Raw genomic sequence first — 21,072 nt, 5'->3', positions numbered from 1 at the left:
AACGACAGATTAGACATTTGTATAATATGTCACAAAAAGTTAGATTTTATTACCATCATTTACACTTTCAAAATTAACAAAAAACTAAAAAGTGGCGATTATCTCGGCAAAGGAGAAGTGCTCACTAACACAGATTTGACAGATTTGTGAACAATATTTAAGCCTTTTTTGTACGTAGAAAAAATCTTAGATCTTTGAGTTTAGCTCATGGAAAATGGGGGCAAAAACAAAAGTGTTGTGTTTACAATTTTGTTCAGTGTATTTAAGGATCAGTTAAGAACAAGACAGACAGGAAGTCAATCTGAATAAATATCTAAACAATCTGCCAAACAACATATTAGATTACATCACAGTGAGTAAACATGTATTGGGTCTAAGTGGCACACTAACTAAACTGTAAGGTAAATTTGAAATAAGTAGAAAAACCAGACTAAAATCAAAATAATCCAAATCATATAAGTCCTTACCATTTAGACAAATGATTCAATTTTTTCCCCATCTGACTAAATAATTATGTAGATTATATAAGACCAGAAATAGGTGTCATAATAAATTCCTCTTTCTGCTGTTGCTCCTCCAGTGACATTGCTGCTTCAACTGATTCTGGTGATGTCACTGACTTTAATCAGCAGCACTGTAGTAGGCCCTGCTTACGCAGAGACAGACAGACTACATCACTAAAGCCTAAAACAGTCCGAATGAATATCAGTACCTGTGTCAGAGATAAGCTCTGCAGCAGCTGCTGGTTTTTACAGCATGACAGCCACAGACATAGGCAGTTAGGAACATTAATTTAGTGTTTCAGTGGGCAGGCTCAATTTCATGGAAACTTTTTTGCCATTTTGCCAAGACACCTGAGACCAGGAATAGGGGTGGGGGTGGTATTGCGATATTTTCAGTGGCAATACTGTATCGATCTTTTATTATATGTGTGTTGGTCAGTTTGTCTGCTTGACAATCCCATTTTGCAGCAATAAAATGGAAGTGATATGAACAAACAGAGAAATTCATCTTTTTAGATAAAACTGATGTTTAAAAAGTTTCCTTTTGGGAACGTCACTTGAAATTGGGAAAAATTAGAATTTGGAGAAAAAAAAAAGTTATAAATTGCAATATATTGTGGAATATTGCAATAATTTTAAAATCGCAATAATGTCCTATCGTGGCATAAGTATCGTGATAATATCGTATCGGGAGGCATGTGGTGATTACCACCCCTAACCAGGATAGGAATTCACTTCCTTTAAAGCTTGGACTTAAAGAAACAATGGAATGGAATGAAGAATACATGACAGGTTTAATCTTGTCCCTGTGTTATTTGTTAATTTATCTCTGGCTACAATTATGCTAAATATGTGGGACGAAAATCTTCTTTTTAATAACAAAATCCTTCTCTTTTCTTATTCTGTAAAACAAATTTATCCAATCAAATGTGATTTAGGGTGACTCGCTAACCCCGTCCATGGCAAAACCCCTCACTTGATTGTTAGCTAGTGTAGGCAAGAAAAGCAATTAGGGCTGCAACTAACGATTATTATCATAGTCGAATAATCTGTTGATTAGTTTCCTTGATTCATTGATTAGTTGTTTGATCTATAAAAATGTCAAAACACAGGGAAAAATGTGGATCAGTGTTTTGTTCAAAACTCAAAGACATTCAGTTTACTGTCACATAGGAGAAAAGAAACTAGAAAATATTCACATTTTACAAGCTGGAATCAAAGGAATTTGTTTTTTTAATTAAATAAGTTACTCAAACTGATTAATTGATTATCAAAATAGTTGTAGTATAGTAGTATAGTTATTATACTAGGAGGTGTGTGTCAGCTGGCAAAAAACTTTGTTTACTTTTCTTTTAAGATTGTAGTTGAGGTCTACTTTATTCGTTTAATCCTTATCCTCCCTCTAGTCTAGCAATGCCGGTGAGGGCGGTGTGGGGGAAGCTGAACAGTTTCTTGATGGTAATGGCACTAGACAAATGAATTATAACTTAAATCCATTACTTTCTGTGCATTGTTAGTTGGAACTACAGCAAAAATGACAAAGTATGCAGAGCGGCACTTGATGTGATGTCTTACATAATTATTGTGTGTAAACAGCTATGGAATTGTCAATAAGTTAGTAGGTAATGTTTTGAAAGCAAAATAGTCAGCCACTACCCAGAGCAAGAAGACTGACCAGCAGCATATAGACAGTAAGTTCAAACAACACTAAATGAACCAACATCCAACAACACTCCACCATTCAGATGACTAACAAATAAGAGTATCTCTGGCCTCTGCATCCTGTGTAATTTGGCATACTATACACAGCTACTCACTGGTATGAAAGCAATTCAAAGAGGTTATTCAGAAGTCAAGAGAAGGTCCAGCTTCTCACAAGGAACTTGATATTCATATGTTCTTTTGAAGAAAGAAAAAAAAATGGCATGGCATGTCCATACAAGTAACAAGGTCATAGTGTTACATATTTCATAGAGGACCCCTGCTTTCCAATGAAACTGTCACATTTAGCTAAATGTGTATTTGTTTGAAAGGGGAGCATCAATGGTCAAATAATCTAAGGATTTAGAAACAACACATTTAAAATAATATTAGTTTACAAAATACAGTAAACAAAATGACATCTGATCTGACACCTATCTTAGTGCAAATACACAGAGCCACTATGTGAATATAGATTTCACTCCCAGCTGCACAAATACAGAAAGCCCTCTCAGCTGGATGGCACTGAGCTCCAGTGACCAGACAGACACAGACTGGCGCTCTGACTTTGGGAGGGGCTACCAATTTACCCCTGGATCCTCTGACCCAAATACACAGACCTGACACACAGGGAGCCTACTGCCCTCTAATGGACAGCTAGCATGCAAGTTAATCATCAAGCACATGAGAGAATTTTGTACTTTATTTAAGGGCAAAATAAAACAATGATGAAAGTAAGAGTGTTACTGCAACTATTCTTCACTTATATCATGTGTACCTAGAACAAATAAACACAGTAAACTGTAAACGGAAATTGCTGATTGGTGGTAGACTAAAACCGTTTGCAAATGGTGGTTGAGTGAAACAGGATAAACCAGATTCCAACTCCAGTTCAATGCCAGAGGCAACATGGGACAGCCCAGGATTGTGAAGCTACAATAGCACAGCGGCTCTTTGTATCAGTAAAAGACGGACATTTTGCAGGGTCAGACACTTAATGATTAATCAGCAAGTGCTTCTTCAGGTAAAGTCTATTTTCTTTCCAGTTGGTCTAGGTCGGGCCATGTTGATAAAAAAAACACTTCACTCAATGCCAGTTGTCTCTTTATCCACTCGGCCTGGCACTACATCTCCAGTACAATATCACTGTGATCCAAACTCTTGTTTATGAAAATCCCACTGCACATCATATTTGTGGGGTAGCAGGGAGAAGTGTTTTTGTGCTGAGATCACTGAGGGAAAGATGATGAAGCTTTGTCTGAGACAGAGCAGGTGTTGCTGCACAATAGCTTTCAATATCTCTACTTACCTCCTCGGTTGAGAGCGGCGGTCATCCTCCCCACTACCGGACTCCTGAAGAGGTAAAATGAGAAAATGACATTTACTAATGTGTAATAAAGCACACGATTTGACTTTCAACAATTGAGCTTGGAGATAGAGACACAACATAACATTACAATCAACATATTATTTGGATGTTGTAGCATTACAATCGTTCTATATATATATATATATATATATATATATATATATATATATATATATATATATATATATATATATAAAATCCCATTCTTTTAGACATTTTATCTAGACTCTTTCATTTTGAATGTGTTTTTAACTCAATTTATATCACAATATTATCATTTTAAAAGATTACACACCAGCTATTATCAGCAATGTCAACCCATTCCTCTTAGAACTTATTTTTTGCTAAAGCAGGAAATAGCTGATACTGTATGTATAAGCATAATTTATTATTTTAATTTAATAAATTATACTATTTAGTAATCCCCAGTGGGGAAATTACAATGTACACTCATAATTTTGATCTTGTAGAATTTGATAGATTTTAATGATGCTCTGTAATGGACTAACTTGCTTTAAAAAAATGTGTTAAGAGTAAAATTATTATCGCAATGCTCACCTTCAAATCAGAGCGATCATTATCAAAACTTTAAAATCTTTTAGCAACATTAAATAAACTTCCACTTCAACCAAACACATAGTGAGACAAAATATAAATGAATAAAGTCCCACTGTAAAACAAGAGTAGCTTGTGCATATCCAAACTCACAAGAACCCACACATATACAAGCACAACCACATTAAAAGTGCAACCAGCACCCAGCCCAGTATTCAGTACTGCCGGAGAAGAGAGCAGCGATGCAGAGAGACGGGAGAAAGCAGAGTTCAGTTTTAATTCGATTTGCGCAAACTCCAGGAAAATGACCTCAGTCTGTTTTTAAGGTGTGGCCGGTCAGAGAATAGCACATTCACACATAAAAACAAACAGGGAGATGAGGAAGAGAGAATAATTGACAAATCCAAAATCACATTGTGGAATATGAAGCTTTGCTAAATGAGAGGGCTAAGGATTAGTGGCAGATTAACACCTGGCACTTAACATGCAGGGCCTGGTACTTATCTTGTTTACACTGTAGGTAGGCTTTAACAAAATTACAAAACCATTCAAAGCTTCATAAAAGAAAGAAGAAGTGGGTGACAGGTTGATGAGCACAGACAAAACTGATGAACTTGTGCCGGGTTGCCTCAATGTGCTTCGCTCCGACCAAAGCTGGTGATACGGATGAAAAATCAAATCACAGTCCTTTTTTTATCCGTGAATGCACAGCAATGTTTGATGTAGCCAATGCAAATTGTGTGCAATGTATACGTGTATTTATTTTCAAGTGTGAGTGTGACACAGTATAGAATTGTTAAGTTTTTGACTAATTATTGTTAAAGCAAAGTAGGGAAGGGTCTGGAATACCAAAATGTACTGCCAGATCTTGTGACACTGTTTATTTTTTTATTTTAGTTTTATTTTATTATACTTTATTAATCTCACAAGGGGAAACTACACTTTTCACTCTGTTGTTATTACACACAGGCCTGAATTACACACACATGCTCAGGACCTACACATGCACTAATGGAGAGATGTCAGAGTGAGGGGGCTGCCCATGGAAAGGCGCCCCGAGCAGTTGGGGGTTCGGTGCCTTGCTCAAGAGCACCTTGGCAGTGCCAAGGAGGTGAACTGGCACCCCTCCAGCTACCAGTCCACCACCATACTTTGGTCCATACGGGGACAGGTTTCCAATGTAGGGTTGTATGTCTTGGATTGTTAAACACCTCATGTAAAGTATGTGTCACTGGAACCAATGTGTCCCAAAGGGTTTCTGCATTCAGATTCTTGATTCTAAAGAAACCATGAGAATAAGTAAGGGGATATCTCTGAAAAAACTATTTTAATTAGTTTGTACTGTAAACTACTTAGTAGTAGAGTTTATATTTTAGATCACTAGATTAGACAGAGTTTCAGCTGTTGTGTCCTACATTGTGATATATTACCCAACCTTTGTTTGGATGAGAAAACACACTTAGATTTTACATATACGGAAATGTCAGGGGATTTTTCCAAAGCTTATGGAAATGTGAAGCCTGAAAGTGCAGGCTGGGCAGGGATCTGCAGGACAGGAGACAAGTCTATGCTGCACTGGAAGTCACAAGATACAGCATAGAGTCACCGGATTAAAACTAGTATAGGCTTCTCCCCTAAAGGCAAAATGTTTAGTACACTGTGTGTGTTCTCCTAACAGACACTCTTATTACGAAGCTGCCACACACTAGTGAAGCTGGGCAGGTCCAAAGCAAGGTTCAAGTAAAGATGGTGGAGAAAAAACTGCAAGCAGGCATCTCATGAGAGACTTTACACAAGACTACAAACGCACATCTGTGCAGTGCGTTATCACTGTGACTGTATGCATGTGCGGCATGTGTGTGTGGGTTGCAACTTAAAAGCATATTTTCACAAAAAGACGCATCACATCCGTCACCACTGTCTGCCTCACCTTGCTAAATTACACATACTGTATGCATATCTTCTTCCTCAACTTTTAAAGCTTCTGTTGTGATGAACATATTTCTTGCTTGCAATCACATCTCTTACATACATCAGTCAATGTATAGAAACTATAGCTAACTAATTTTACTTTGACTTCTTGCTTACTTTGATACTTTTTCAAGACCACATGTTTAAAACAAGTACAATCTCCATTAATTATACATTCAATTGTATAGAAAGTAAATAAGCAATAAAAAAACAGATTGATAATCAGATGTTCAACCCAAGGCTGCACAGATCAAACATTAGTGAAAACAAAACAATACTTACATAATATTAACAATAATCCCAGCATAAAGAATGTGTCTAAAATTCTAGTATTGTGACAATCTTACTTTGTACTTCTTGATGCTGATTGCTACTGATGTTGATAATCTAAAATTGTTGTTTCATCTACTCTTTATATATAGTTTGAATCCCTCTGGATGACATAATTAATTAACTAACTAAAATGTGTGTGAACAAAGCAAGACAGTTATCCTTATGCCTGCTCACAGAACCTGTTATACTCACAGAGTACAAAAGATGTAAAGAATAAGGTCCCTTTCAAGACCACAGTCCTCAAAAATAGTTTGTGACTGAAATTTAGGTTAAAAAAAATAACTTGACAGCAGTTTGTAATTTTGGACATAGTAAAGGAAAGTAACACATTTTAATCTTTAACTGGATTTTAAAGGAAACAGATGAAACAGTCTTTTCTTATTGTGCAGCTTTTTGGCTCACCAGTGATTTGATTTTACTGTTGGGTTGGGCATAACGCAAACACATACTGTGTGAAGCAAAACAAAGTTGTCAACAATTAAAGATGTTGCTATCATGTTTATATTCACTTATAATGTGATAGTTATCCCTTACGTGTTGTAGGCCATTGTGGGCAAAGTTGCAAATAAATAAGTAAAGACGGCCATGACATTGGATTTTTGATCTTGATAGGTCAGGTATTCAGTTCAAAAACAGACACTTCTAGTGTCTAGTCATTTCATCCATGAACACTTTATTACAATATGGCCTTTTTATACTGTACATTAGCCTTGATACTGGATTTTATTCATATTGGGCCATTCATATCTTCCTGGTAATTTAATATACCCAAATAGAAGTTACGTGCAGGAACATCAGCCAGCACTGGGAAGTACAGCAGATCAACATTTATCACAAAATGTCACAGTGACTGCTCCACTCTGAAGGAGAAAATGCCAACTCAACTGAAGACACTGTTGACAAATATGCACAGCGGACCTGACACATTAATGAAGTTGAGTGAAACAGACAGATAACGGCATTTGAATAGGACATAGAGCGGGTTTGCTTCTATATAACTTCCTGATTGTCTGGAGGGATTCCCAGTTTCTGTAGAAACAAAACACAAAGCAGAGAGAATAGCAACAGGAAAACCACCTGCTCCTCTGCTTTGCATGGTACATGCCTGCCTTCACCACACACACACACACACACACACACACACACACACACACACACACACACACACACACACACACACACACACAAGAGAGGCACGTAGAGAAACGTGCATGCAAACAGGAAGGTATCGGGAGATAGTCTGGGGAGGAGACAGACAAACTGTGACGAAGAGAAAAACACGTAAACACGGTTGTGTTGTGTCTTTCTCACGTTATATTGACGCAACAATAGTTATACCCGCATTCATGCATCACAAGGCGCTTATTACGAGTTGATACATGACATAATTCTCGGTAGATAGCTTAAATACAATTTTGCAACTATCACCCATTACTTATCAAGCAGTATAATTTGCAGTATAATTTGCTTTAATATTGTCTAACAGATAAACCTAACAATTTCCACCACACTATCGACAACAGTCAGTAACGTTAACGGTTAATAACGTTAACTGCCAGTTGAACCTTTGTACTGGCGGAACTTAAATGTACCCAACAGTTACAGGAACCACAGTGAGTGGAGACAGAAGGGGAAGCTGTCCTTTGCTCGAAGGCTAACGGCATTGCCTTTTCAAACAACAATAACAAAACGTTTCCGAACAGGTTAACTTAGTCACGAGTAACGACACTAATAATGTATCTAAAAATGATGAGCTGCTATGTTTAACGCATGCGCAGGAGTACAAAGGCCATGCACTTTATGACAGTCCGCAGCCGACAAAAAGACAACGGAAATGAAGCTCCAAAACCATAGACAGTATATTCAAATCGCCTTTGATAGCAAATAGACTTGGGTTTGGTGTTGGTGACAGCGGTAGTGGAGGAGGTTCAATAAGGGCAGCTCTTACCGAAACACAGGGGCTGGAGCTGGTGCTGGGGGTCGGTGAACGCTGCACGGTAACCAGCGCCATTCAGCGACCGGGAAGCGGACACCTGAGATGAAACAACAGCGGCGAGACGAGCATAATTGATTTGAGGGGGAGAAACCCCTGCTGAACCCGGGTTGTTGGTCTTCTCTCGTTTTTCCTTGTTCTTTCTCTCTGACCGTAGTCTATTTGACTAGCTAGCTACTCCCCGGCTGTTTCCTCTGTCAGTGCCACTTGCGCATGCGCAACTACCCTTAGTTTGTCAATCCCGATTAACCGTATGTGTGCTGGACGAAAACAAAGCAGCTATGAGTAGCCTAACGCAAAACAATAGCCGCTACTGTTTTAGTGGTGTCATGTTAAGATGAGTAAATATTGACCTCCGTTGTCATCGTCACCCTACAACAATTACATTCAGAAAATATGTCTTAAAAGGGTTAACTTGTATTGTATTTCCATATCGTTCGGGACTTAATTGCGAGACACAAATCTTTACAAAATAATGGTCAAAATCAATAACGTAGCCTGACTTTAAGTCCCAAGTATTGGTGAGTTAAAAAACACTGGATCCTATAGATGTCAATGCAATTCGACACGTGTTCGTATTAGAATTTTGAGAAATTATGCATGTATTTCTTGTTAAACATATTATTGTTTTATAGACATGTTTAATAATAATACTTTTCTGCCGAGTATTGCCGGTCTGGTCAAAACCTAAATGCTCATATGTCTTTCAAAATGCAAGCCCCCGTTTGTAACACAGGCTTTTCCTTTCCTTTTCAATATTTTAAATTTTAAAGCCCAAATCAACATAATCCTGATGACATCTGATGACTTTGAAAAACTCTCTACAGAGCCATAAGCCATTAAAAACTGTTTTGACATGCTGCGTTGTACTCCTCATGAAAAAAATCTGATCTTTATGTGTACATGCTAATAGTATGCATACTATCAATTTAATGCTTAGATTCTATAGTATCTATGCATTAAATTGCCCAGATGTGACCAAGTCAGCTTTCCCATGTCACTCTCAAGTCTTGAGACACAAGTTAATACCAAAGTCTAAATAAAGAAAACCAAACTTAATTGTTTAGGAACCTCATGAAGTACTCTTTTCTGTATTGTTAATTATGAGTTAAATCTCAATAATAGAGCTTAAGTCAAGTCAGTTCTTCAATTATTTTCCTTTCATGTAAATAACATCAGTTAAAAAAGTTATCTTGGTATCAGCATCGAGAATCAATGTGTCAATTCTAAGCATGACATAAATAAATAAATAAAATAATGTGTAGGTTTCCTGTACAACATCCATTCATGCATTGGTTTATGAGAGTTAATCCAAACCTGTGGCTGCAGTTCAGAAAAGAAGAGAGGCCTGCCTTCCTATAGGTAATCAGCCAGAAGTCGTATGATCTCTACATATGTGTATAAGTGTATAAGTTTCAGTGAAGTGAGTGCAGTACTGACCAAGGAAAAAAAAAAATCAGGTGATATTTTATGACTGCTGCTGACTATTGCTGCATGCCTGTCAGAACCTGTTATTTTCAGATCAGGGAAAGCAGCAACCATAGGCTACCACAAAACTACCCAACCAAATGTGTGCAAACAGCACATGTAACATAGCCCAAATACCAATGTGTGCAGATATGCACAGATCCACCAGAATTTGCACTTTCATTACAGCTCATGTAGCCTACAGCCTGGTTTCGCTCTCCTTTCCTGCTACATATACATAATACTATCAGACTGAATTGCCAAAAATTACAGATGCAGGCAGCGATTTAGAAGTCTGGAGCCTGCGCTAAAAATACACTATGATTCAAAAACTTCACGCATTTGCTTGTTGTCCTTAGCAGTGTTTTATTTCTACATTATTACACATAGGAAGAATGTGCCTCTCAGTTATTGATATAAAAAGTAATTTGTTCAGTCTCTTTATATTTTTCACCTCAAGTGTCTATCTGTCAATTTACCATTCCATTTATCTACATATCCCATTGTTCATTTTATCACCACTCTATCCATTCATACAACCATCAGGCAGCTTTGGTTGTTCTGTTTGTACCAGAGGATAACAGTGAGGCCAGAGATGAGACGAGATGGATATTACAACAGAGATAATGGTGTTTGGATTTAGAGTCACTCAGAGGAGGCAGTGGGAATTTGAAGCTGCAGCTTTAATCACAGGTGAGTCATGTGCTCTCTGATCTAAGAGAATGCCTTACACCAGGCTTAGAACAGAGCAATCAACAGCATTGAAAATAACAAATGACATGAGCGAATACGTTTCTGTTGCCGTTTCTGTAAGAATAGCAGACCATTCGCCACCATTCCTCTCTGTATTCTTTAACCTATATCTTTCTTGTTGCACTTTGCTGCTACATGATGTGTGGTTGAAGGAACAGAATAAAATACATGTCAGTAGCTTTGGTTTTTGGTCATTGTAGTAGCCTAATACACAGTAGAAGACTGGTTCCCAAACTGAAGGTCAGAACCCCTTAATGGGTCATGAAATTGACTTAAAGGGATGCAAGATAAATACCAGGATAAGAAATATGAAATTCTGCTACACAAAATTACGTTTATTTTTTGTTTGTTTTTTCCGGAACTGATCGATACTGATCAATGCATTTGGAGCAATAGCGCCATCTGTTGGTAATAAAAACAATACATTTGTCATTTTTTATATGCTATGCTATGGTTTTAACGGGTGGCACAGTGATCTGTGGTAGGCTAATATGCTTTTAATATCACGGTATTTTTGTTATTTTTAATACTGTGAAAAATAGTTATAATTCCTTATTTGTACAATGGATAATTCACATTTTGTTCATCACGGTCACTTCTAACGTTATCTATCAACGGAGATCCGCACATTCGCAACAGGCTGACAAACCCATATTTAGAGATTAGAATTTTTTTTATATAACCTAAATATCGGTTTCGTGTATGTGGTAGCTGTACTCACATGGCTGCTGAAGTGAAAACCTAATAGAAGTTGTTATGTATGACATTACTACAATGTGTGTCGAATCTGTTAATCAAACTTAATTTTTACAGTCTTCTGGTTCGCAGTCAGAGCAAGATGGCGGTCCCTACAAAGCAGTAAGTTGCATACAAGCTAACATGGTTATACTACTGTGTGATTTACATTGAAAGACGACTGTTTGACTTTACTGGGGTTGTAGTTAAAGTTACAATAAATACCTCACTTAACTGTAGCAGCCGTGGTGTTACCGCTTGTGGTGATTTGTGAAAACGGTAATTCCTGCAGCTAGCTAGTTTTACGATATGCTAACGTTTTGCATACCTCGCTTATATAGCAGCAAGTTAAGGTTTAAAGACTAGGTACCGTTTTGTTTGTATTTCTTTTTTAAACCTTAAAGTCATTTATTTGTCAATTTATCCTTAAGTTTACCAGAAATACCGCTGTATCTTTTGGATGTTATTCCCACAAATGACATACTGTCACGGAGAGTTTCATAGCTAACGTAAACGTTAGTCATTCAGACCGTCGCTAGTTAACAAACTTACTTCATTTGGTAAATATCGCGAGGTTTTAGGCACTTGTTGTTTCTCTTTTAGGTGCATGACCAACTGTCTATGTGCATAACGTATGATTAAAAAGTGTGCTTTACCTAAAGTTTGCAGAAAGTCACCTGTCTTCTAAACAAGTTAAACCATCTTATAAATAGTGCGTTGTGTTTGTTCTTGAGATAAACTCTATCAATACCATCTTGTAAAATACATGGTAATGTTTCTGAATGCAGTTTCTAATCTTCGCTAACCATATATATACATCCTCAAAAATAATTCTAAAACTCTTTATATTAAGTTGCTTCTTTAGTGTTGGTGCTTGTGCATTTGTCCTAGAAGAGATACAACCTTTTCTTGAAGTATTACGACTTGCAGGTAAAATACATGAATGTATGTTACAAAGCCTTGTTGCCTGATTGTGCACAGGTACGGGCTGATCTTGTCTCAGAAGAAAGGATTGTCAAAGACCCTGCAGAAACACTCAGTGTTTGAGGATGACTCGGATGATGAGGTGGGTAAACTAATGGGTGTGTTAAAAGCTGGGCAATATAATTTGTCTCTTGGAAACTGAACAGATTTATACTAAAAAAATAAAGAGCCCCATTTCAGGTATTGGTTGGCATTTTAGCAGACTTCTGTCCATATACAGTATACTAAATCTATTTTGTTATGTTCCTCAGACCACAGTTGGGGAGAGTCTGCAGAAAGAAGCTGACAAAAAGAAGATGATGAAGCAGGTGGGAGGAAGAATTAAAAGGCTTGAATCCACGTAAAACTATTTTACATTATTTTATTTTTTTAAGTTCGTCCCTCTGTGATTTACTTTTCACCGGTCTCTCTCTCTCTGTGTCTCTCTGTCTGTCTGTCTGTCTAAAGACACGTTTGGAGATGCACAAGGCCCTGCAACAGGACAGCACTGTTTATGACTACGATGCTGTGTACGATGACATTCAAAAAGAGAGACTTGAGAGCAACAAAAAAATTCTGGGAGGCACTGACAAAAAGGTAATTTCACTTGCAACGCTGTAGTTGTCAACACTGGGATTTCAGAATGATCTAATGGTTAGAAAGACTGTCCAGCATGCACAGAAATGTTGGAGCAAGACATTAGGCTTGTTCGAGATGAACTGCGCCTCGCATGTAAAGTGGACGAGAGCAGGCAACAGCAGCAGGGGGCGGTGACAAAAAGCTGCGGTAAAGTCGGACAGTTTCCAGCCAATTTCAGCAGCCTTCAGGCTGGACAGGAAGTGACAGAAACACTTTTGCGATTCCGATTTAATAAAATGTCATCAGACCCACATATGAGCTTGTACACAGTCTCCAGTTGTTTTAATTAAAATGCTCTAGGCCCACATGCAATCTGTTGCTGATTTTAATTAACAACAGACTGTAGATGATCTATCCGGCATGCAACAGGTGGTGATCACCGGTGATCGATTCTGCGCAGACCCGGCTCATCTCGAACAAGCCTATTGATTCCCCGTACTGCGGTGTTGCCGGTGTTTTCTGATATTGAGACAGCCTGCTGGTGAACTTCCTCCATGAACATTAATTTAATTTTTTTTTGTTTGTGTCTCTTTATTACAGCCAAAGTATATCCACCAGTTAATGAGAGCAGTCGAGGACCGAAAGAAAGAACAGGAACGGAGGGAAGAGAGGAAGATCCAGAAGGAAAGGGAGAAAGAGGGAGAGCAGTTTGCAGATAAAGAAGCTTACGTTACCTCCGCCTACAAGCAAAAACTGCTAGAGCAGAAGGAAGAGCAGGAGAGAGAAAAAAGAGAAGCAGAGATAGAAGGTTAGACCGATACTCTACAACTGTTTACAGACTGCAGGCAGATACGATTTTGTAAGTGATTTGGTAAGACTTTTAACTCCAGTGGTTTCAAGCAACATAAGAATGTAATCCTTAAGCAATCTGGAAATTGTAAAAACAATTTGTGCGGCCAGGATGAAAAACACCTAATAATCTTTCCAATATTTTATTGACAGCAGCAAAAATTTAATTAAGTAACTTGATTCCTTCAGTAAATGTATTGAGCCTATTGGCTTTGGCGAAGTATCTCCTCCCTCAGGGCACACAATGGGTGACTGGAAGAGAGAATTTAAATGTTGTAGAAAAGAGGCCACTTTATACAAAATATGTTTTAATTATTTTTGTTTTGTTTAGCGGCTTTGGACGTGAAGAAACAAAAAGACCTGAGCGGCTTCTACCGGCACCTGCTGAATCAAACTGTAGGAGAGGAGGCGATACCGGATCGCTCAACAAACAAGTCAGTCAGAGCTCCACATTTCTTGCTCATCCATAAACACAAGAAGCACATACATACTTTTTAAAAAGCATTCTAAGCCTTTATTTGTATCTCTCTGTTCCTGCCTCCACAGAGCTCAAAACTCAAAGGTTTCAAAAGACACAGAGCGGACTTCATCATCTACATCTCACGACAATATCCCAAGTTCATGCAGCGACAATGAGGAGGGGCATGAGCAGAAGACTGGGTTTAGCAAGCCTGGGGCAGGCTCTGCACACTCAAAACGCCAATACAGACAGAGGTCGCCTTCATCAGGGAGCGGAGAGGAGAAGGAGAAAGAGAAGGAGAGAGACAGACATAAGAAGAGCCACAGAGATCAAGACAGAGACAGAGGACGGGATAGAGATAGAGACAGAAACAGGGGAAGGGAAAGAGATGACAGGCACGGGGGAAGAAGAGACGACAGGGATATAAGGAAAGACAGGGACAGAGACCGAGGCAGAGAAGATGACAGAAGCAGAGGTAAGGATACAGACAGGGAGAACAGGCATGGGAAGAGGGAGAGGAGCCCTAAAGAAAGAGAGAGGGATAAGAATGGGGAAAGAGAGAAGAGGAAGAATCCAGATGAAGACAGGCGCAAGGACAAAGGTCAGGAAGAAGACAAGGAAAAAAAGAAGGAAGCAGAGAAGGAGAAGGCAGTAAAGGAGGAAGAAAAAGATCCAGAAAAGATGGAAGCAGTCGGAGAACACGGAACGGAAAAAGAAGAACACGGAACGGAAAAAGAAGAACACGGAACAGAAAAAGAAGAACCGGAACAGAAAGGCGAGGAAATGGAGGAGAAGGCAAGCAAGTTTGCAAAGCGCAGCACGGATCACACTGTGAGTTCAGCGAGAGACAGGTATTTGGCCAGACAGATGACACGCTCGGCCTGTAAGACTTATATAGAAAAGGAGGAGGACTGAGATCTGTGCAGCACGCAACCTTCATCTTAATATAGAGGGTAATGTAATGTCTTTCCTTTTTAACAAATCCCGGGAAAGGACTAACAAACAACAAGTTAGTTTCTTCTTCTGTCAATACTTTGACCTCCCTGCCCTGTCACCTGGGCATATTGGGTTCTACTGAAGCTGTTTAAGAACGGACTTTCTTTTCAAGGCTCAGTGATCTCCTAAAACAGCTGGGCACTCTAGCTATTTGCAAACATTCCTCAAACAGGAGTAAATAGTGCATTTGTTGTGGACTATATTCATAGACTTGTTAGTGGGAAGAATTTTAGTCTTTTCACGGGATTTGTTAACAATAAGAAAAATATTGCCAATTGCCAATCTTATCCTGTAACGGCTGACTCCACCAGACACTGCTGTGGACATATTTAAACAGTAGAGTGTGCTCATGGTCTGTCTTTTGCACTTGAATTGGTGGATTTGATTTATTATTGTGAAATAAGAACACTGACTTGTAAATATGAGTTTTGGCAGAGAGTCCCTTTTGACATCTGCACAGGAATGAGTGTAACTTGTCTTATTGCTTGGTTCGGAAGAAGTGCGGAACAACGTATGAGCCAGTGATATTGTGTTTGACTTTTGTTTGAGTCTTTCTCATGTAGACAAGTTAATAAAATCATTTTTGGTCCACAGTTTCCGCTCTTGCTTCCTGTTTGTTTTGCCATCACTACATGAAGTTTGATGTTAAAATGTGTACAAGAATTAAGATTTGTGCTCACAATTCAGAAGGTAACGTTGTTAATTACCCTTTTAATCACAGAAGGGGATTACATGCTTTCCAGGTTTTGCACAGGAAGGCATCAATTCTATGTAAGGTTTAATTGCAGGACTCTGCTCCTATGTCAGCTTTGGTCTAGTTTAAATTGAAGGCTTTGGACCACTGAACCAAAAGAAAGGCAGTTTGTAGATTTGTTCACACCAGAAATGATGTGCTTAATTATACGCACAGTTAACAGTGTGTGACACAATGAAACTGACTACAACAGTAAAATGCTATTTATAACTGCATTGGTAATAATATTGTGCTTTTACTTTTGTTACTTTAAATACATTTGACTTATAATACCACATATGTAAGAGTAATTTTTATATTGCAGTATCGCTACTTTTACTTCAGTAGATGTAAAAGTTTCTACCACATATTTTTGTGTGTTGAATGTCTTGGGAAAGAATGAAGAATACATGGCATTAAGTGGAAACAGACTTGCCTCCTCCCAGGTCATGTGGATCACTCCATCTGATGATATGTAATAAGTGTTAGACACATTTTAATATGGAGAAATACTGTATAAGCTATGTTTTGGTCCACTGTAAAATAGGTTTGCAGATTTGAGGATATAAGGGGAATTTAGTTTTGTAGCCCCAACTGTCTTCTTCATTATGAACAATTAAAAACTTAATTTCTCACTTGACATCTTGTCCAGGCATAACGTGAGAAAGATGAAGGTCTCCAAGGAGGTGTTTGAGAAGCCTGAATAACGGAAAGTCATCAGCCTCACCAAGCCGTTGTCCACGTTCATTCTTGGTGCACACACAAGGAGAAAGTTCAAAAATAAAGTACTCCAGCTACAAACGTGAATATGAAGCATGTTCCTCTTTCTTTTATTGGTAAAAGCTTATTATTATGTGCTAATTATGTTTAAATTGGTAAATAGTGTTATTGTAGTGTTATTCAAATCAGAGTGGTGAAACAGTTTCTGCAAAAACAGACTCAACTACATTGAGAGAGCACTTTATACTTGTACTACAAACAAGCAAATAGACAAAATCAGGTCAAAGTACTTATACACATCTAAAGTAAGAAAATGGATTACAGCAATAATAGAAATCAAAAGCCAAACACGTCAGGAGATCTTGCAAAATGTAACCAATCACGCATGAGTCAAGTACAAACCTGCATGACTGCTGTTACAGCAAAGGCATGACCAGACCGAATTTATTAAAGACGTCCTTCCCTTTCTCCTGAAACAGATGCATTTCACAAGTTCTCATTGGATAATGATTATTTTTGAACCTCCATGTCCTAACCTAATGAATCAAAACATACTTCTGTACTTTACCCCTAGAAACTCCCACATCCATCATAGTTTTGCATTGTATGGCTCTGTTCATTATATCCCAAAGATCAGATGGTCTTTGGGCACCTGGTAAGGGTGGCCCCTGGGCGCCGTTCTAGGCACATGTATCTAGGAGGAGACCTTGGGGAAGACCTGGGACTATGTAGAGGGATCAGTGTACGTCTCCAACCTGGCCTGGAAACGCCTTGGGATCCCCCAGCCAGAGCTAGTTAATGTAGCTCAAGAGGGGGAAGTTTGGGGTCCCCTGCTGGAGCTGCTCCCCCCATGACCCAACCCCGGACAAGCGGACGAAGATGGATGGCTCTGATACGGAGGCTCCACTCATGCAATCAATAACTTACAAAAAGTCAACGCTCCAATAGCTGAAAGAAACAAGTCATTTCCTGCAGGCAACCACATCACAATAACTTCAGAGAATTAAGGTCATCCTTTTACCTTCAGTGGGAAGTCTTTTTGCCTGGGCTCTACACTAAGTCAAATATTGCAAACACTAAAGAGAAGATGTTTGCTAACCAACTTCTCCTTGTGTGAAGTAAAGCCGGAAGTCCCATTCTCAACAAATGACGCATCAGGGTTAAGGTCCTATTGAAAGTCAGAGATGTGAATCTTTTCTTTCTAAAATGCCTATTTACAGTTTAAGACAATACGTTGACTTGACTCACTGAGCTGCTCAGCTGTGACATCAAGTTTTTCCAGAGTTGAGGGTTTTGCTGGGAAAGTGTCATCCTTATGCTCCCCTCATTGAGAGATTTCTTCAGCTGCTTATAGTCTTGCCTTATAGATTTTCACAAGGTTTGATGAGCAGCCTTAGGGCAGGGCAGTGAATCATCTTCACACAGGTGGATGTCACATTAGAGCAGAGGCAGATGTGTCTAAAACTATTACAACCAATTCACTAAATTTGAACTACAAGGGGCTTTCTACTAATACCCTTCACTGTGGGTTTCCAAATCCAAGCATGCCGTTTGCTGATGGCTGGATTTCACCCAGCAGGTATGGAGGTTTTTTGTTTTAGGCATTTTTTTTTTAAATCCTTTAGGGTGTTTGTAATATGGGGGAAGTACATTGTTGGTACAGGTATACATTTGCAATGCTTTCCTCATAAATTTTACATAGACAAATGTAATCCTTCTCAATCATTACTTATGACCAACTAAAACTAGTGCTGGGATGTGTTTCTGCCCTTTGCCTGCATTTTCTTTCGCTTTGGAGAGACTTCTGAAAACTGGTCAAGAAAAAGCCTTGAGTGACGCGAGGACCTGACATGACGCACAAATCTGGATCTAAGGACCCATTTTTGACCTGGTATACAATTCAATCCTGAGGTGTGTTTATTTAGTGCTGTAGAACATAACCTCTGCAAGACAATGAAAAGTGCCTTTTATACCCGATTCACTGCTTTGTTCACTCTTAACCATCTCTGGCCAACTTTGAACACCTGCGTTTACAAACTAAGCAGATACCCTTCAAGGGCAGCTTGATGTTCACCTCATTTATGGACATATAGTGCAAACGGACCCACCCATGGTTTGGCAGAGCAACCGGAATTAAAGTGCATATTGCACAACATCCATGCATTAGACTTAATCTCAAACTCTTAGTGCGTCATAACCTGCCTAAAGACAGTGAGGTTAAATTGGTTTCTTCAACCAATCTTTGATAAATGTACAGAGAGCATGTTGGTAGTAAGCACGGTATTGTGATTTTTAAAAAGAAAAAGCTGTTTTTTTTCCACCTACACTGACATAATTAAACTGAACAAAGATTTACAAAGTTCTTCAAATGACTATTCCCACCTGGCATGACAAAGAGAACCTGCTAGTGTTTAAAGACAAATGTCATAGTCTTCTTTCCAAAGAATGCTTTGACGTCAGAACTGGAAATTCCATTTAGCTAACCTCGGTCACTGGTCAGTGAAGCCACAACTCTACATGCATGATAACTTTAGGACTTCATCTTCAGAGCCTACTTAAGGTCTAAAAGCTATTTACACACACACACTTAAACATGTGCTTGCATCCTAGTGGTGGCATTACAAGAAGACACGTCATTTTTTTCACTTTTCAAGCTGCTTAGAGACTTTATTGCAATCATAACATGACCAGTAACCAGTCTGCATTGTACAGTGTAAAGTACTTTTCAACAAACAGACATCTTGAGAACCAGTGTCCATGAGTCATCTGAAGGAGAGAGGGAGCCAGATTAACCTGGAAATAAATACAAATATTTATAAGAATTATCAAGATACCATTGTATACACATATGGGAAAATCAATTAAATCTTACAAGAAAACATTCATATAAATTGCATTTCATACAATGACCATCCACACATCTGAATAGTAAACAGATCCAGAGGACAGTTTGTTTTACAAAAGGGCTGTAACAAGTTAACCATTTTTTGAAACTGACATTTTAGCAGCACAGATGTTTAAATGGTTCTATAAATAAAATAAAAAAAGACATATCCATCCTCATTATAAGCTTATAAACAGATTAATGTCTTACCACATGTAGCTTGCAGGTATACAGACAGCTGCCGCAACCACTTGATCCAATTCTGAAGGATAATAACAATCAGTTAGCAAGTTATTTTCTTCAAGTGTACTGCATGATGCTGCTATCTAATATTCAGAAAACTAAGAGTCACCACGAACAGTCTGCCGGTAATTCCAGCTATTTCAGTTTGGGTTTCATCATAACAATTGACTGCCATTGTATTCAAGCTGAAAGGCTACCTGTTAACTCAATCCCCAAACTTCAGAGACTGTAGCAGACCAGAATGACACCTGTAATAAAATCAAAGGAATAATGAGGACAGACAATTTATTTTGAAACACATCAATCCTCAAATCACTACAGCTTTAAAAGACTCAGAAAAGTGGATCAGAGACAATCGTCAGCTGTCGCATCAGACGGCACTTCCTACTCCAGGTTTTCATCACTGTAAACTACACAGGGACTCGTTACTCCTTTATAAGCTAATTAACTCACCAATGAACAACAAGAGTCAAAGAACACCAAGTAGGATACGTTATAAGCCAGAAACCCCAATTTAAGAACATCACTTTCGGGATCATGTAGTCCTGAAAACTAGTGGCTAAAACTAGGAAAGGTCACCACAAGTAGACACCTGCGGTATGTGCAGGAGTTGAGGACTTTAAATCTCATTGTTTTAGCACCATATCAACCAGACTCGTCAAAATTAGTCCTTGAGGACTGGAATTTGGACAAATCGAACTGATGCAGCAATCTTAAAGGTTAATGTCAACTCTAAACTGACTACCATTTGCTGCAAATTAATCATTAAGTCATAAATTGTCGGTTCTCATCTCAATGCAGAACAAGTTTATGTAATCCAGATGTTCAAATCAATAAGTATTTCTATTGTACAAAGGTGAGCATAACAGCTTAGACTTTATTTTAAGACTAGTGATGAAGTTAAAAAAAAAAAAAAAAAAAAAAAAAAAAAAAAAAAAAAAACAAGCCCACTAAAAATGGTGTTGTGGCAGTGCCTGTGAGTCATTTTCTTTCAGGAGAAATCTTATGCCACCAGGTGAACCTAGAGAAACCAGTAAAAAAAAATTAAAAAGGTAAATACTAGCAATGATCCAAGGAAGCTCAAGATGTTAAGCAATTTTGTGTTCAGAAAACCGAGGGTCACCACTAAACAATCTGCCGGTAATTCCAGCTATTTCAGTTTAGGTTTCATCACAACAGAGGCAGTTAGTAGCCATTTTAATGAACAGATAATGCACTCACCTGCTGGAAATGAATCATCTTCAGTCAGCTGTTAGGACCATAGA

General features: G+C 38.4%; 1 protein-coding gene, 1 long non-coding RNA gene and 3 other non-coding genes across 7 annotated transcripts; 1 reads left to right on the top strand and 4 right to left on the bottom strand.

Annotated features, from left to right (window-relative positions):
• Positions 1 to 11,237: 11,237 nt before the first annotated feature.
• On the top strand, positions 11,238 to 15,820 carry nsrp1 (nuclear speckle splicing regulatory protein 1). 3 transcript variants are annotated; one of them, XM_032534578.1, is made up of 8 exons: positions 11,238 to 11,503; positions 12,362 to 12,446; positions 12,616 to 12,672; positions 12,812 to 12,940; positions 13,523 to 13,730; positions 14,103 to 14,205; positions 14,318 to 14,939; positions 14,982 to 15,820. In XM_032534578.1, exons 1-8 carry the CDS (start codon positions 11,406 to 11,408, stop codon positions 15,144 to 15,146), a joined length of 1,467 nt encoding a protein of 488 aa, XP_032390469.1. In that variant the 5' UTR covers positions 11,238 to 11,405; the 3' UTR covers positions 15,147 to 15,820. The 3 variants fall into 3 exon arrangements, with proteins under 3 accessions (XP_032390469.1, XP_032390470.1, XP_032390468.1); XM_032534579.1 differs by having other exon boundaries at positions 14,318 to 14,944; positions 14,987 to 15,820; XM_032534577.1 differs by having other exon boundaries at positions 14,318 to 15,820.
• Positions 15,821 to 19,716: 3,896 nt separating this feature from the next.
• Positions 19,717 to 21,072, bottom strand: LOC116701044 (uncharacterized). The gene is made up of 3 exons (XR_004334798.1): positions 21,029 to 21,072; positions 20,751 to 20,828; positions 19,717 to 20,055 (listed from the first exon to the last, which is right to left on the bottom strand). It is a non-coding gene; the product is annotated as an uncharacterized LOC116701044 (long non-coding RNA).
• Positions 19,896 to 19,968, bottom strand: LOC116701159 (small nucleolar RNA SNORD65). The gene has a single exon (XR_004334844.1). It is a non-coding gene; the product is annotated as a small nucleolar RNA SNORD65 (small nucleolar RNA).
• LOC116701154 (small nucleolar RNA SNORD49) lies at positions 20,138 to 20,215 on the bottom strand. Its single transcript, XR_004334839.1, has one exon. It is a non-coding gene; the product is annotated as a small nucleolar RNA SNORD49 (small nucleolar RNA).
• On the bottom strand, positions 20,910 to 20,983 carry LOC116701157 (small nucleolar RNA SNORD65). Its single transcript, XR_004334842.1, has one exon. It is a non-coding gene; the product is annotated as a small nucleolar RNA SNORD65 (small nucleolar RNA).

The sequence above is a fragment of the Etheostoma spectabile genome, chromosome 13 (assembly GCF_008692095.1).
Source record: "Etheostoma spectabile isolate EspeVRDwgs_2016 chromosome 13, UIUC_Espe_1.0, whole genome shotgun sequence".
NCBI classification, from domain to species: Eukaryota; Metazoa; Chordata; class Actinopteri; order Perciformes; family Percidae; genus Etheostoma; species Etheostoma spectabile.
The sequence above is the reverse complement of the archived record's forward strand: the minus strand, read 5'-3'. Positions and strand labels throughout refer to the sequence as shown.